Raw genomic sequence first — 18,330 nt, forward strand, 5'->3', positions numbered from 1 at the left:
TGCACGTGATTTTTTTCTTTTTTTCCTGTTAAAAAGTGAGATTACATGGATACTTCATTTAAAAAAAAATAGGTCCTTAAAGATGGTCATAGGACAGGCTTAGAATCAGAATAGTTTGGGTTGGAAAGGACCTTAAGATCATCTAGTTCCAACCCCCCTGCCATGGGCAGGGACGCCTCACACTAAACCATGTCAGCCAAGGCTTCGTCCAACCTGGCCTTGAACACTGCCAGGGATGGAGCATTCACAACCTCCCTGGGCAACCCATTCCAGTGTCTCACCACCCTAACAGGAAAGAATTTCCTCCTTATATCCAATCTAAACTTCCCCTGTTTAAGTTTGAACCTGTTACCCCTTGTCCTGTCACTACAGTCCCTAATGAAGAGTCCCTCTCCAGCATCCCTATAGGCCCCCTTCTGACACTGGAAGGCTGCTATGAGGGCTAACACAAATAAAGAACAAGCATACTGTTGTAGTTTAAATACTATGAGCCATAAATCACGCAGTTGCTGTCTCACTCCTCCCCCTGCTCCTGGAGGGATGGGAAGGAGAATCGAAAGAATGCAACTCCCAGGGGTTGAGATAAGAACAGTTCAGTAACTGAGGTATAACACCGATCACTACTGCTACCACCAATAATAATAATGATAAAGGAAATAACAAAGGAAGAGAATATATCACCTCACCACCAGCTAACCGATAACTCACCCCACCCCGCCCAACCGAGCACTGACCAATACCTCCTCCAACCCTGCAGTGCACTAGCCCTTCTGGGTAACTTCCAGTTACATCCTGGGCATGACGTGCTGTGGTATGGAATACTTCTTTGGTCAGTTTGGGTCAGGTGTCCTGTCTCTGCTTCCTCCCAGCTTCCCCTCCTCCCTGGCAGAGCATGAGACTCAGAAAAGTCCTTGGTCAGACTAAATATTTGAGCAGTAACTAAAAACATCGGTGTTATCAGCACTGTTCCCAGGCTGAAAGTCAAAACCACAGCGCTGCACCAGCTACTAAGAAGGAGGAAAATAACTGCTGCCGCTAAACTCAGGACACAGACTTATTTCTGCCACTCACAGAAGTGAAGGAGAGTGGTGGCTGACTTTAGTGCTGCATGCGTTTCTTGTCCTGGCTTGCAAGCTACCCTCTGGAGGAAAAGCTCTTCTGTGTTTCTGTATGGCAGTGGGGGAACATATGGCCCTGTTGTCCCCCTCTGAACATCCAAGTTAACCCTCCCCTGGAACCTGTCTCAGTGTGCATCTGCACACCACTTTTGCATGGGGAGTTCAATAACATTGAATTTCTCATCCATTTTGAGGTAGGTTTTAAGGTCAGGAAGGAAATTCTGTAATAAGCTGCACCCTGCCTTCTGAAGGATACAGTTTCAGTTACCCCCTGCCCATTTTAATTGTTTAATGAATTCCACACAGCCTCTTGCAAATGACTTTACATGTGAAACTGATTACTGAATGCAAGAGGGATTTTTTTAAATGTGTCTTTTCCTTTTGACCTACTCATTGCTTACATTTCAGTTAATTTAATATGAAGAGCTTTGTTTTAGTTTTCTGTTCCTTCCCTGGGATGTGTTTCAGTAAACGTGTCTGGGTTGAGATGCGTCATCGTAGTTACACAGGATGTTTTCCATCCTCAGACTCGATAATTAGGGTTGACTTAGATTAGCCAAGGGATTCAGTTAAGATCTATGGTACCTGACACATGTCAGTAGGAGTCTTGGCATTGCCTGAGTATGTTCCAGCTGAATACAGTTAATACACAACTCTTCTGTTGTGTGTTTTCCAAGTACCATAGGTAGCTTTTTATGAGTTAAAATCCTTGCAGTTCAAGAAGTGTAGGGGTCTGGAAATCAATAACTGATGTTGTCCAGTTTATAATAATCAACTATAAGGCTGAGCAGAAAAAGTTCTTTTGCTTCAGTTTGGTAATTAAAAAAAAACCAAACCGAACAGCAAAACATTTGGGCTCCTTTTCAGTGGTAGTGGTGGTGGTGATGCTGATTATTATTATTTCACTGAAGCTAAAGAAATTTAAATAAAAAACAAACTCACTTCATGTTGAGCCAAGCCATATGGAAATGCTGCAAGGTGGAGGGAGGATGCTGGTATGGCCTTTATGGGGCTGGAGCATTTCCTCTTTGCCAGGAAAAGCTCAGCTCCTCGCAGCTAGGAACATCTGGACCACATGGTATTCAGGGGAAAAGTCTCTTATAACCTTGTTAGGAAAACATACCTAAGTGGTGGGACAGGTGGGGTCCCTTGTAGTTCCTTCAGTTATATGCAAGTATTATACAGATATTGAAGGAGAGCAAAGAATTAAAACCACGTCACTTCTTCAGACGTCGTACCAAGTGAACAGCAGATTGGACTTTAAATTCCACTTCTTGCCATAGCAGAGGACATGGTCACAATGAAATAAATGCCAGAAGTTTAAAAGAACAACAAAAAATATATCTGTATATGCCCATTCCACATCCATTTTTTGCATCTAGTCCTCTTATCTCTCGGCTTTCATTAATAGTTTCTGAAAATGGTTTAGGCAGTGAAATGATGGGTTTAGCATTGTTTCAGAATCAAATCGGACTTCAATATCAAAATCTTCATTTTGGTACTTCGGAGGCACCAGCTGATTTTCCTAACGGTGAAAACTATTGAGAGGGGTTGACCTACATGGAGAAATAGTTTCAGCTTCCCTGAAACTGCATTTTCTAGGGAATAAATGATTAGCTGAAAACTTCCTAGTGGAATGTTATCTCTGGTTCCCTCCCCTTGGTGCACCACTTGGGCATGAGCCAGGCAACAAGAGCTTGTTCTCCATCTGGCAAAGTTTTCAAACATTTTTTAGTCATGTGCACTCAATGCGAGGCTCATTGCTGGTTAACCTGCTTGCGAGAACCCAGGGGAGGATGGCCTTTTACCCACCTCTTCCCCCAGCAGACAGAGGTCTGTTGGTGCCAAGGGTCCTGTCCTTGTTACCATCCTTGCTCATGGCCTCACCAGGGTGAAACTGTGTCAGTCCCTCTACCTTTGTTTTCTCCAGGCTCATCACTCAGGGTGGTTCTCACTCCAAAGAGCCTGCTGCTGCTTCTCTCTATGTGTTTTTACGCACTACTGGAATATAAATCACAAACAGCGATGAAGGGATTTGCTTACCCTTTTCCCTTCTCCAAACAGATGGTCGGATTTTGAAGCCTCGTGCTATTTCTGGTTAATGTGTCCATTCCCCCAAATACCCCATGTTCATACTCCCAGAGAAGTTGCTGATTTTCATGTTGCTTCCTGTCCAAGTCTCCCTGCATTTTCTCATGTTTACTGCCCTATTTCTGTGTCACTCAAGTGCCCATTATCTGCTCCAGCTCCCATCCTGAGTTAATTTCCAGCTCTTGTGCTGGTTGGTTCCATTTTGTAGGTGCTGTCCCCACATTAACACTTAAGAGTTTCTGTTTCCAGACCAAAACTAAGTAAATGCTCACTTTATTATCATCCCCTAAAAATGTTACCTGTCATATAAAACGCTAGCATCTCATATGTTTTGGTTTTTTTTTTCCAGATGAGCCCCATGCAGTGTTTGCTGGGCTGCTTTTATGTTTTCTTATCCCCATCTGTTGATACAGTGAACAAAATATCAGAGATGGGACTGGGTGGTGAGGAAATACCTGCTTATAAAGCTTCCATAGGGTGAGGTCTGTCTTTCATGGTTTATCTTGTTCTGGCAGAAACGGTTTTTGATCTGAATTGGATAAAGCTTGGATGTAGCCTGAGAAGAGGCTTATATTATTTTTCTTGACAGCTCCAGCACTGATGGTGTAATACTGTCTAAGGTATCCAGATCTAAAAGACTGATCATCATGCTGCTTCTTCTGCCTCAAAAGCATCTTTCTGTGCTGTATGCTTTATTTATGTTTTTCACTTCAGCTTGGCAGTGTAGGTCAGGAAGAGCTCTGTGGCTTTTAAATTCATATGGCGAGATTGCGCTGTAAATCAGACTGTGTTGCCAGTAGAGCTTTTTTTCAGCTGGAAATAAACATAACATTTATGGTTGACTTTTGCTGATGTATGTCAGGGACTATTTATGTTACCAGTAGCAGTGGGTTCCCCTTGCTGTGTTGGTACTAGGCTTGTGCATAGTTAGCAGTTATGCAGGATAGATGAGTGTTTGCTGAACTCATCCAAGTATAGGCAGAATAAGGAAGATATTTATATTTATAACCCCTGTGGGAAGGCTTCAGCTGCTGTATTGAATCCCAAGAGACACACCTGAGTTACTGCAGAGCACCTTGAAGGAAATAGTAGGGCAATCAGGAGGCATTAAGCCAATGGGTCAACTGCACATTTAGTTAAAATCCAAGCCCAAACAGTCTGTGTTCTTCAGAAAGCTGAGCAAGGAGGGGTACTTTCTTTGTTGAAAAGCCTCCAAAATCATGGAATACTTATTATCTCTTAATAATACATATTTTACTTATAGTTAATTCATATATTTTTATGTGAGGATTTAGCAAATGTGTGAGACTAGTTTTAGCAAGCGTGCTGAGAACTGAACTGCTGTTGGAGAAATAGTGTCTGCTGTTTTTTCCTTTGTTGGAGGGTGGTGCTTGTAAGCTGTTGCCAGTTCTCATTTTTTACAGTATGGATTCTGTTGATGCACTTGGGATTCCCAAGCATTTGGAAATCAGCACATTTGACAGGTATTTCTGCAGCTTATGTGCATATGCAGCCATGGCTGTTACGCTTCCATATATAAAGACATGCTCCAGAGTATTTAGTATTTCTCAGGTGCCTCCATTTGCTGCTTTGCATTGCCATGGACATGCATTGCCTGCTTTCTTCCTAAGCGTACAAACTGTGTAGCATGTGCATTGATGCGCTTAGAGCTCGTATGATGCCAGTGCTCATGTGATCTCTGCTGCTGATGTAGAAGGCAAAACCCTAATTTGGTTTAATGCCAGAATCAGGACTAGGTCACCAATCTCCTTACTGGGATTTAACAGTCCCCTAAGTTTTTTTTAGATTAGTGCTGGCTTTTAAGGATTGCAAGCTCAAACGGTATTAAAGAAGGTTGCCCCTGATAAAAACTATGTCATGTTATACAATGTCATTGACACCTGCTGCAGGTATGTAACTGCAGCATAGACAGTGATACATATTTATCTAAATCTTGTATTAAATACTTTAAAGATAGGTGTCAGAAAAGGTAATTTTTCAGGAATGGTATTTCAGTGTGCTAAATTACAGTAAGTATCAATAAGCTGATAAATCATAGTACTGCCATGAAGGGAAAAAAAGTCAATGATCAGTTGTCACTGTATATTAAAATACTTTCTGGTCTACTCTAAGTTTTCTTATCTGGTGTTCATTTATATGTGCAGAGCAGTATGGGATGGAGTTCTAAATTAAAAAGCAAAAACAGGCAAAATGCTATTGTAGTTTTTATTTTAAACTATTAGAATATATTAGTTATCTACTGAGATGCATAGGCAGGTTCATACAATAAAAGTTAATACAGTAATAGAACATTTGCAGAGCTTGTATTGGGAAGCAGCTTTCAGGAAAGTAATTTCCTTATATGAAATACACTCACATTGGGGAAAAAAAAAAAAACAACAACAAACCCAAGCAAAGTCTTTTTACACAGCTTTTATTCAAGTAAATCTTTCTGAAATTGCCTATTTCTTAGTTCTCCCCACAGTTGGCTAAAATGTTTATTCAGTAGATTGTATTTGGAACTGTGACCTGGGACATTTCCAAATAGAGTTTACCATTAAAGTATGTAAAAGATTAAATGGTACTTTCTTTTAAAAACCAAAAAATGAATGTATTTGGCTCTGAAGCTTTTCTTTTCATTGCCTGTATTTTTTGCCACCTGAAAGGCTGGCAGAAAGGTCTTGTTCAGTATCTCCTATATGTGCTGGCAAACTGCTTACAAACTGATGAGAGTATTATGTCCATCCAAGGCATACATTTCTATTACTCTGTGTATGCCAAACCCAAGATTTTTCCCTAGGAAACATTAAATAGTTGGAATAAAGAGACCAGATGAGGTAATTTCTTGTATCTTTAAACTTTTGTCTGTTTGTCTGAGTGGGAGAGAGGAGTAGAGTATTTGCTATGTGCTTTGTTACTTTGTCTTATCTTACCGCTGTCTTTGGTGTACAACATTGTGCTGGTAAACTCAGCAAAGTTTTTGTTCCATAGCAGAAGTGACTCTAAAATGTTTTGTATAATGCCTAGAACATTGCTCTCAATACACCAGACTTTCAGATGAGCTAAATGTTGATGTTTCTGGAGCTGCCAGTCCCATTTTCGGCAAGTACCACAAGGGATGTAGGGGCCTAAATTCCAGTGGTTAAATTGTGTTATGGTTTTGAAAACTCTCATCCTGCAAGTTATACATGTTGTCTGTAAGAGGTACTTCAGTAAACCAGAGGAAAACTTGCCAGTTAGCACTTCAGAAAATTCTCCTATTCCTCTTCCTGGATGTTCCCCACTTTGCTGCCTCTAGGGGATTTCAGCTGAGAAACAACAGATTTGAAGAAAATCAGGGTTTCTTTTCTGTCACCTTTCTCCTTTGTCTTCTTTGCCATGTGGAGAGACACTGTGGAAAAGTGTAAACACCCAAGAGCAAATCCTTTGAAAATCCTAATCACAAATGTGTAGAAGTGGAAGAAGTTAAACTTCTTTGAAGTGACTTCTTCAGTTTATCTTCCGTGAGAAAGTAAACTACCTGCTATTATTTTTCATCTTCTAATCAAGATTTGTTCAAAAAATACATTCCTTCCTATTTAGAAATTTCTTGGCCTGAAGTTCAATGATTAGTTTCTAGAATTTCTCAGTTCAGCCCTTTGTATTTTGAGCTCAACTCTTTCAGAAAAAAAATGGGAAATGCCACAGTATGTAGATTTTAATTTCATTCACAGATAAAAATGTGCTCCTTACCAGAATGACTGCATGAGTTTAGGACTTCTGATTGACTCTTCATAGATAGAGAAGCCCTGTGATGTGGTCACCGGCTCCTCTGCATTTAGTACCACACTAAACATTTGCTTCTAAATTGATACATGTTTGTGTATGCACGTGTTACGTACATTCAGTTACTCACATATTTGCTTGTGCATATTAAATTATGACATATATGTAATGTTCAGATCCTTCCTCCAAAAATGGAGTTCTCAATATGGAAGTGATCTTGGAAGCACGCATATACTCGATCATTTCAGTTTACAAGTAATAGCTATTTGCGCAAGTAATTTTTTTTCTTGGGATTGGGCATATTTTCGTGTAAATTGGGTAATTCATGAGGAAAGAATGAAAAAATGTGTTGTCAGGAGGCTGGAATTCAGCAACTCAGAGACTCAGCTGGGAGAATTTGTGGGAAGAGAGTGCTCACTGTGGCAAGTACAAAGTATTCCTGACAGCCAGTTAATAGTTTACACTTGTTTGTGTTGCAAGAATAATTACAGAAGCTGCAACATGAAGAGGGAGAAACTTCCCCTTGCTAGTTATTTGTTGCCATGTACATTTTAACTTTTATGGGTATTTTCCTTGCGTTTGCACAGAGGAGACTACCATGTGGCCTGTGCAGTGCAGAAGCCAAAGCGTTGACCAAAATAAGTTGCAACAATGCAATTGAAATTGAAATAGTAAAATGAAATAAAATCAGTGGTCTGGACATGATCGGAATCCTTTTCATCATGCATATTGTAAATGAAAAAATTAGCTAATTCTTCTCCACCAGAAAGAATGGGGAGAGAGGAGAGGTTAGTACAGCCACATGCCAAAAATACATTGCAGCATACAGGGCTAGAGCCAGCCCACATATTTATTCAGTGCATTGTTAAGAACCATTGGAAAGTGCAAATGCTAATTAGGAATGTGAACCAGATAACCTCAACATCAGTTAAAGTCCAATTATTCCTACCGGGATTTCATGATACTAATCTGTTTGTCCTTCTTCCAGTGATCGTGCCCAACTGGAGTTATTACAGTAATTGCACAGAGTTTAACGCCAGGCTAGTGCTAATGTGGTTCAGCTCACTGGCAGGTTGACAGCTTTTCCGAGGAAAGCAGGCAATGTTGTTTTAATATGTATTCATGCAAAAAGATATGTGCACACTCTTTCCATTTAAAATCCAGGTCCACAGCTGTGCTCCTTCTTCATCTTGCTGTGCTCCTTGACTGAGCACAAAGGGAGGTGAAGTTTCAATTCATGGGGTGCCCTGACCTTGCAGTTTACTCTGAAGCAGAGATGATGGTTGTTGGTGGCTAAAAGAAATCCCGTTATAGCTGTTCAGCTGTGGGACTCTCTCTCTTTGAGTTTTCCCTTGACTGTAAAATTTGGTCCGAATGTGATCTCTTGTAATTGCTTTCAAACAGGAGGAGCATACCTGCATGCTGCAGGCAGCCCTTGCTCAGCATTTTGCATCCATGTGAGACTGCAGCATTGGATTTGAAAGTAGAACCACCCCAAAATGCATCATTTGGGAGACTGCAATGGCTTTTATTTCTAGGAGGCTGGGAGGGCTGTTTTCTGCTTTTCAGCTCCTCATCCTAGCTCACTATCAGTGAGAGGAAGGTAATCTGCTCCTGAGTGAAAATAGAGTATGAGAGTAGACTAACTAACACTTACACTCTATCAGGTACACAGCGATTAACTCCTTAACACCTGAGGAGATGCATGAGGAGCCCATTATCATGGCCCTGCTGGTTCAAAGGGACTGGGGAGAACCCTGATTTAAATAGTGTTGCATCAGGCCAGATGTGGCATTGCCTAGCCAATGCCTTCAAACCCTGTGAAAACAGGGGCTCCTCAGACTTGCTGAGATGCCAGGCCCAGTGCAGGATTGACCCTCTAGGGAGAAATCTATCAGACACAGGTTTGTATTCAGTCTGGAAGAAGCCCATGTGGTGACAGGTCCTCAGCAGGGATGTTCTTCTGATGGAGTAAAGCTGGGGGAGGTGGCTGGTCCTGTAGGTTGGAGGTTATCCAGCAAATGAAGGTGTGTTTCTCAGGGTAAGGGTGCATCGGGGAGAGGCTCAGGCTGTATCACCAAGGTGGGTGTTAAAATACCTTTCAGGAAGATTGCAAGAGGTTGTGTTTCAGGGGCAGAGCAGGATTGCCAAACTGGGAGCCACAGCAGCTTGAAGGAGATGTTTCCAAGAGATATGGAACCTCCCAGCATGGGGCAGCCAAGCCTACACTCTGGCAGAGAAGCAAAATTTGTCTCTTGGAGGTGGCAGTTCTGGATCCTGATAAACTTTCCTCTCATACAGCTAGCTTCCAGTCTGGGAAGCACCATCCAGCACATAACACTTGAAATCTTCCTGGCCTCTTTCCTGTATCTCATTAAATAGCAAAGAGGGTTCCTGGGGTCTTATTAGCACCTGCATGACAAGGAAGTTGGTGTCACATCTTTGTGTTAAGTTGCTGGTTGCTCTTTTCCCATGTAATTTTCCTCCTTGCTTATCACAACACAGTAGCATATGGTTTTGGTAGCTTAATTGCTGCAATAAAGGTTTAATATTACCCGAGGGTCCTGATGGATGACATAGTGAACGAAAGTCAACAGTGTGCCGTGGCAGCGCAGAAGGCCGGTGCCATCCTGGGCAGTGTTGCCAGCAGGTCAAGGGAGGTGATCCTTCCCAACTACTTAGTCGTGTAGTGCTGAATCCAGTTCTGGCCTCCCCAGTACAAGGGAGACATGTCCACACAGGAGATAGTCCAACAAGAGCCAGGAAGATGATGAATGGCCTGGAGCATATCTCCTGAAAGATGAGATGAGGAAAGGCAGAGAGGTGAGACTGTTCAGCCTGGAGACGTCTGAGGTGGATCTTATCGATGTCTGTCAATATCTGATGGGAGAAATAAAGGTGACAGCCAGACTGTGCTCAGTAGTACTCATTTACTAGGACAAGAGGCAATGGGCACAAATTAAAACAGAAGAAATTCCACCTGAAAAACAGAAAAAAAAAAAAACTTTTTACAGTGGTGGCACTCAGACACCGGCACAGGTTGCCCAAAGAGGTTGTGGTATCTCTTTCCTTGGAGACATGTAAAAGCCATCTGGACATGGCCCTGGGCTGCCTGCTGTAGGTGACCCTGCCAGTCTCAGCCAATCTGTGATTCTGTTATACTGAAGTGCAATACATATTTTGTGGCTCAACTGATAATGTATCTGTAACAAAGGCTTGTATTGTTTCACTTTAGCAATATTTATTTATTATAAGCACATGACAGTTTATGGGCTTACTCAAAAGAAGACTCTGTCATTATTTTTCTGCATTAAGCAATACCAGACATTTAACCAAATGTCCACCAGTGAGAGTAACTGAATTTATAATAACGTTATCCAGGCAGAGCTAAGATGAAAGTACTTGATTTTTGAACTTCTCACTCTCAGTGATGTGCAGCGTGTTATCTTGGACTCTTAACCTTGTAAGGGCAGGGGTATGATGAAGGGAAATGGGCTGAAGAAGCTGATGTGGAGAGGTTTTAGTGTGAACTTTCCTTTCTGGAAAAGCCAAGTAGGGGACACGAGAGTCTTTTGTGGCCTTTGGCCTCCCAAGGAGAAAGAAGCTGAGTTCCACAACTGAGGAGAAGCTGGTGAGGAGAGAGGCAGCTTCTCCTCTGCCTTGCATGTGGGAGTTGCTGGTGGGTGCAGGCTTGCCAGGTTCTCTGCTGCTAGTTCCTTTCACTGGGAGCTTGACCAGGAGGCTGTTTATTCCCATTCCAGCTTCGACTGAGAGCCCTGGCCTTTATAGAGCTGGAGGGAGGAGGCTGTGAAAAGTGTAAAGTTTTTACTCCCAGGCTTCTGTACTCATTTATACAGTTCAATCTATGTCTTGCATTCTTTCTGTTGCCTTGATTTCCCAAAGCTTAAGTGAAGTGTCTCTTTTTCCACATTTGCACATTTCATTTCATCCCATTCATGGCTGAAAAATATCAAAGAGTAAGAGGAGAAAAGAGGAGGCTCTTGACATATTTACCTTTCCAAAAAACTCCTAATGTACAGGGCCAGTGTATTATAGCATCAAGTCTTCTATTTCTTTTTAAGTTCTGCGTGTGTTGAAGAGCTGTATGAATTTGTAAAGTGACCTTTGTCTCCTCTTCCTCCCATTCTCTCCTTGCCAAAGCAATGATAACTCATGCCTTGTCTGGCATGCTTATTTGGGCACACAGTAAAATTAAAGCAATTAACAAGGGCACAGGAGGTCTGTTCAGTTGCTTAAATTATATATTTCTATTTAAACCTCTTAATTTCCCATGGATTTATGCAGTAGCTCACCCTCACTGTGTTTCTGTGAAACAAAGTTTTAGAAAGAGAGTGTGTGTGCTCACACCACATGGGTATGAAGCAGCAGTGATGCATATTTGCATGTGCACAGGGATTTCTTTTGATCTTTGCATTAGGAGGACATCCAGGCTGGATCGATTGCCAGGCAGTTGCCACTCCCCAAGTGATCCCACAGGTCAGCTATGATCTGGGAAGAGATGCTTAGGGGCAGTGGCAAAGTTGCAGCATGAGGCTTATCTGTCTGGACACTGATGGGCATTTCTGTGATCAGTGAGAAGGACAGTGCTCCTGGTAAGGCTTGTCCTCAACCATCACCAGTTCATACGTGGTGTCTGGTGAAGGGAGGACCCTGACTGGGAAGGGCTGTTAGCTTTATATGATATTTCTGACATCCTCTCAAACACTGGCAGGGATTTCTGATATCCTGACACAGCAGGAATTTTGTGGGAAGTAACTTGGGCATCTTTGTACAGGAGGAGGAGGATACATTTTGTCCTAGACAAAAAATGATATATGCAAACTATTCCAGGCTTGCCATACTTATTCTCACTTGACTGCAATGTGTAGCCAAAAAGAAATCCTGAGCACTGGTAGGTTTTCTATTAGATGGGTTTTGTTACAGCACAGCCTCACAAGACTGTTTCCTGCAATTCCCTATTAAAACACTTTATCTTGCAGCTGCTAGCTACTATTTCTCAAACCTGACATCTGTGTAGCTGCATGGATCAGCCACGTAAAACAGCTCCTGTGTTGGCCTTGTGTGACTCTTAAGAGGATATTGGATTGTCACAACTCAAGTACATGTGAATGGTGTAGTGGTGCAGTCATAATGTTTCTCAAAGCAGGTATCCTCTACAGCTAACCTGCATATTTCTCTCCATTCAGTATAATCACTTGGTTTGTTTTCAAGCAGAAAAGACAGTGGTAAAACACAGCATCACTTGCTTATAGCAGAAATGCGACTATTTTGGCTTTAAGGCTTTGAGTTGGCTTCTCTCTTCACACCAGTAGTGAGGTGTTTTTTTTATCCACCTGATACTCTCCATGGAGCATCAAGTATAAAACTACCAGCCTTTTATTATCTACTTCCAAGTTTTGGGCGTGAAGATTTTACTAAACCTTTGCTTCATGTTGTAACAGGGCTGGGGTATATTTATGTTTCCTACTACAAGGTGGAAAGGTTGAGACAAGGAGAACAAGGCCCTAGAGCTGTTTGCCTAAATGATGCTGGAGGACACGGAAAATGAAGTTGCAGCAATATGCTTGTAATACGCTTCTGGTCCTGTTTTTTTCTCAGCTAGAGAACACTTGTTAGACTCGTCAGCCACACTCTTCAGTTTCCTCATTGACAAAACTCTAGAGGTTATTTCCCTCTTTCTTTCTAATAGACCTTCAGAACCCCAGTAGAAATACCAAATACAACATAAATTAGGTTACACTGCACAACTCCCGCCATCATCTTTTGTAATGTTTTCACAGGGTGTTAGGCAGCAACCTTCAGTTCCTTTTTTTTTTTCCTTTCCTCTTGGCTTGCTTACCACTTTTAAAATAGTTTGAGGCCAGCATTGGGCTCCGTGGGTTTGTTGGCATAGCTGTGTCAGCTTGGATTGTGAAATATCCACCCCCCTGGCCAAGGCTGCTGGGCTGGCAGTGCGGTCTGAGCGCAGCTCTGTCAGCAGACACACATAAATTCAGAGGGAGCGTTCTCTCCCCTTCTGTGTTGGCCTCCTGCATTGTGTTTGAGGAAAGCAGTGCACTTCCAGTCTGCTTCAAGTCATGCGTATGCTACAGTTAAAGAAAATACAGCACTGACAGCAACTAAAACGTTTACATATGTGCATGTTCGAAATGAAGAGAGGTTTTTTTGCCTTCAACTCAGCTGCATTTAGGGAAGCAGGCAGTGATGAAACAATAGCCCAAATAATTTTGAATTGTTTATCATAATTGATGCATATTAAAGTTGGTACATATAGCTTATAAAGAGGACATTTCTGTCTGTGTTTGGTTTTCTTGGAGATCTTTTCTCAGTGTTGCATATAGCACTGAGAGCTAGGATGACCTGAATTTTTACTGGCCAGTATGAGAGATACTATGAAGCTAAGGGCTCTGGCTGTTAACAGTGAGAGGTTTTCTCATCTAACAAGTTAGTAGTAAAGAAGATTAGTGGGACACTAGAAAGCTGCTTTTTTACCCAGCTGTGCTCCCAGTGAGATACTAGACTCTTCCAGTGATTTCAGTAGATGGTGGTACCATGTTTCCTCGTATATTAGAAAAAAGGATTCCTGTAATCAGTCCACATAGTGGCCCAAAGCAAGAAATACTTTCACATTTGGTTTACCTCTGGTGGATCAGCCCCAGTCACAGCTCTGATAGTCAATGACCAGGAATACTTTGTAGCACTGTGTGTTGTTGCACACAAAGAATACCCTGGTTTGCTGAGAAATGACCTCTGCATGCATTTGAAATTGCAATTTCTTAAATACAGAAGAGATCTTCTCATTGAAACTTGACACATGACATGTACTGACTTATTTTTAACTCCTCAAGAATACCTGAACTTTTATGAAAAGCAGGTTTACCCATTCAGCAGATTCTTATGAAGCTCCAAGTCAATAGGTTTAAAAGGTGTGTGAGTTTAATTAAATCATTTGAGGTTATTGATTTGAAGACTGAACAGAAAATATGTTATTTTAATGCTTATATTACTTTATTTTGCAAATGTGATTTATTTTTTTTTTCACCTATTCATTTTCCACAGAAACGTTCCAGAGGCCAAATGCTTTTTGACAAAGTGTGCGAGCATCTGAACCTTTTGGAAAAAGACTACTTTGGGCTAACATACAGAGACACAGAAAACCAAAAGGTAACCCACCAAACTGCAGCCAGCCTTTGGCATATGGACATCAGAGTTCCCCAAGACTTCCCCCAGACAGTTGCAAATAGACCAGAAGTGGGTTTTATTTTCTTTGCCAAGTTCCACAAACATATCTTAAGCTACTGTTTTTTGTAACTACTTGTCAAGTTTCCCTGGCTTCCCTCTGTGATGGCTATTTATGACATGAAAGAAGTTAATCATATAGCTTGTACTCTTTCTAATATGATTTATTTCATTACTGATGTAGATGAAAGTCAGGTTTATATTCAGAGATACACTACTAAACATATAATACTATAATATGGCTTAATAAAAATACTGTGGTTGGGATACAGATAGGCAGGAGTTGATTGCTCTTGCTAACTGCTCAGATAAAGTAAGGCTTTAAGTCTTGACTTTGTCAAGTTAAGTGTTGTTGATTTGGCTAAAGACATTAGTCTTCAGAAGCACTTGGTAGCAATAGTGAATCACATTCTGCTTCTCTGCATCTCAACTTAAGTATTAAATGAGCTATTAACACTGTCCAAGATGATCTAATGGGCAGGTGATTTGATATATATATATATATAAAATTTTAGACACATTATGATGAAAGAGAGAGTATCAAAGGATAATTTAAAATATTGCTGTGTGATTTTGGCACTTTAAGATAAATATTTTGAAAGAAACCAGTAATTAAACTTCTTACTAACATATGCAGTAGCCCAGCAGAGTTCAGGTGAAGGTATTTTGAGCTTTGAATGGCCTCAAGAGGTTTTCCCTGGTGGATCTGGAGCTATTACTACTTCTTTAGCTGTTTGCTTGTGAGAATAACACCCATATTTCCCAGGTTTCCCTTTGTTTCAGTGATGTGAAAAAAAAATCAGTCTTTTTGTCTTCTTCTCCTTTCTTTAAAGACTTTTAAATATGAGGATTTTGTTTGATTCAGAAAATCACTTAAGCAGTCACTTAGTCCATGGTGGTGCAACATAACACTTTAGCATATGCTCAGTTTTGAGTTGTGGTAAAAGTGAGGCAGATGTTTAAGTGCATTTCCAGATAAGTGTGCTTTCCTGTACTGGAAAGAGAAGAATGTATTCATTTTTAACAGGTGGTTTAGAAGCACTAAACATTTATAGGTGTATAGATTTTAGCTTTTTGGAGCTAAACTGCTAAAAGAATAACTGCCTGCCACCACATTTATAGATCAGTAACATGCATATTTTTAATGTCAAAGTACTTAGCATTTCACCTCCATCCTCTGCCAGATAACTTCTAGCCACACAGTACATGGGCCCACATCACGTCATCTTCGAAAATAGAAATCCTGATGCATATTTCTTGGTGCATAGTGTGCTTTCGCGCTCAGCAATAGCTGGAGTTATAGGAGGCTCATGTTTTGCACCAGAGGCTGGGTTTGGACAGCTGCAAACTTGTTGTTTTTGTTGGGGGGGGAATTGTTGTGTTCTGCTTGTTTGATATTTCTTCCGTATTTTTTTTCTCAGATATGTTCATTTATCTTTCTTTGGAGAAAGTGGAACTTTCTTAGGGGAAGCAAGCTTTATGTTCTTGGCTGTGTGACGCATTCTAAGTATTAAATTAATCCTGCTAAAGGACAAGGCAGAGGTGGCAACAAGAGACCCCAAGCTGCTGCATGCCTCCTCCAGAGGAATTTCATCTGCTCCTTGACATTCATGGAGTAGTAACACATCACTGTGCTAATTCCCCACCTCCTTGTCAGGAGTTTTGGGTAGTCACCAGGCTCTGTGCAGCGTGGATAGGGGCAGCCCTGATGCTGTGATTCTTCCTCAGCTTTCCCCACACACTCCCTCTATCCCCAGGGAGAAAAACTTTTTAACAAGCTTGTAGAAATTTAATTTTCCCAGAACCTACTCTGGCACATATTTCTGTGGATTTATTTTATTAATTTATATTTCATTATTTCTTACATCAAGCTATCTAGACCCTCAGAGGACTCTTCCTTACAGACTGTAGCCATAGGATAAAGAGTAATGGGTTTAAACTTAAACGGGGAAGTTCAGGTTAGATATAAGGAAAAAGCTCTTTACTGTGAGGCTGGTGAGTCACTGGAACAAGTTGCCCAAAAGAGTGGTGAATGCTCCATCCCTGGCAGTGATCAAAGCCAGGTTGGAAATAGACTTATGTGACATGGTTATGTGAGGTGTCCCTGCCCGTGGCAGGGGGATTGGAACTAGATGATCTTAAGACCCTGTTCAACCCTGCCTGTTCTGTGATTCTATGATTCAATGTCTGGGAAGGTTAATAAAAGTCCTGCTTTTACCCAGGGACACATCTTGAAAGTTAATGTTATTCCTGCCTACTGCCACTCCAAGGAGAAAGGGGTGGCAGACCTTTGCTTGTTCTAGCTTTGACTCATATCACTGTTGTAAAAATAATGTTTATTGTGTTTTCTAATTCAAATTGAAAAAAAAATGAACTATTTTCTTTGCAGAATTGGTTGGATCCTGCCAAGGAAATCAAGAAACAGATACGAAGTAAGTTTGTTATCATTGTGTGTTTATTTCAGGGAGTCTGGAAAGCTTCTATTCTGGCGTATCTGGAACCCAGACATCTATACAGAGAAATCTGTTTCTCTAAAACGCTATTAGTGTTTGTGAAGACATCAGACCTCTGTGGCACTGAGTGGGGATGCAAGATAAAGAGGGGCTCCTTGGCATGCACAGCCCGTCTGATCCTTGGGGCTTGTTCCTAAATGGCCAGGATAACTTACTGCTCTTGAGTTGAAGGGCCTATCTCATGGGGTCCCCCGGGACCAGAGGTTTGGCAGCCAGCTCTTCCCCTTCTCTCATCCACAAGATGAGGGGAGAGATGGGATGTGTCCATGGCTGCCTTCTCGGTGTCTTCTCCCAGGAGGACTTGCTCCCTCTGGGGGCACAAAGCCGATTTCACAGTCTTCTTCTGCATCCTCTTCCAAGTCTCTGGCAAAGGACTTACCTGCATCTTTTAGGTATTTTACCCAATGGTGAGTGCAAGCAGTTACAGAGACTCGTAACACATGAACTTGCATTGCTGAAAACAGCTTGAGATTTTCAGAGATGTGAAAAACTGAAGTTTGACATTAAGCAATGTAACCTTAGGGACTAGACCGTGTATGTAAATTATTTCTTTGCATTACTGATGTTTATATCATAACCAGAAACACTGTTCATGCCTCATACTGAAATACTCCACTGATGCAAAGATAGCACTCTATCTAAAATATCTTTCCTTCCTGTGTGTCAAAAGCTTGAACTCTGCTCCTAAAATGACCATTCAACTGACAGAGAACCAGGCAATTTTCTGCTTCACATGAATATTTTAAAAAGACCAGTTGTTAAATTTAGCCCTCTGTTACATTAGAAATTCAAAAACCTCTCGAAGGAGAGCCTTGTCAAGACTGCAGGCTCAAAATTCGACCTGCCTTTTTCACCGCCCCTCACTTCCTAAAATTGATGAAAAGTCTGTGTGTCTGATTCTTTGAGCAGGAAATCCCCAGCAGTTCTTTTCACATTTTGTAAATGGTTTCTTCTAGCGCTTGATACATCTGGTAGTTCACATGAGTGATGGGTGAGGTTCAGCAAATTAATCACTTTCCTCTCCCAAGATTCAAAGGGTTAATTTACACTGGCTGGAAAACTTCCCCACTTACTGCCCATCTCCCTTGGAGTATTGTGTGCAGTTCTGGTGTCCTCAACATAAAAAGGACATGGAACTGTTGGAACAAGTCCAGAGGAGGGTCACGAGGATGATCAGGGGACTGGAGCACCTCCTGTATGAAGACAGGCTGAGAAAGTTGGGGCTCTTCAGCCTGGAGAAGAGAAGGCTGTGTGGAGACCTCATAGCAGCCTTCCAGTATCTGAAGGGGGGCTATAGGGATGCTGGAGAGGGACTCTTCATTAGGGACTGTAGTGACAGGACAAGGGGTAACAGGTTAAAACTTAAACAAGGGAAGTTTAGATTGGATATAAGGAGGAAATTCTTTACTGTGATGGTGGTGAGGCACTGGAATGGGTTGCCCAGGGAGGCTGTGAATGCTCCATCCCTGGCAGTGTTCAAGGCCAGGTTGGACGAGGCCTTGGGTGACATGGTTTAGTGTGAGGTGTTCCTGCCCATGGCAGGGGGGTTGGAACTAGATGATCTTAAGGTCCTTTCCAACCCT

The 18,330-nt window shown here is 41.6% G+C and overlaps 1 protein-coding gene across 27 annotated transcripts in view; it reads left to right on the top strand.

Annotated features, from left to right (window-relative positions):
• The window catches only part of EPB41L3 (erythrocyte membrane protein band 4.1 like 3), a 145,540-nt gene that overhangs the window by 88,685 nt on the left and 38,525 nt on the right, over positions 1-18,330 (top strand). For all 27 annotated transcript variants that reach the window (XM_057397516.1, XM_057397512.1, XM_057397510.1 and 24 more), the window contains exons 4-5: positions 14,055-14,159; positions 16,624-16,666. In XM_057397516.1, the coding sequence (XP_057253499.1) occupies positions 14,055-14,159; positions 16,624-16,666 (148 nt within the window). The remainder of the gene's footprint in view (positions 1-14,054; positions 14,160-16,623; positions 16,667-18,330) is intronic.

The sequence above is a fragment of the Pezoporus wallicus genome, unplaced genomic scaffold (genome assembly GCF_028554395.1).
Source record: "Pezoporus wallicus isolate ANWC-B61680 ecotype Strahan unplaced genomic scaffold, APGP_CSIRO_Pwel_v1 contig_227, whole genome shotgun sequence".
Lineage (NCBI taxonomy): Eukaryota > Metazoa > Chordata > Aves > Psittaciformes > Psittacidae > Pezoporus > Pezoporus wallicus.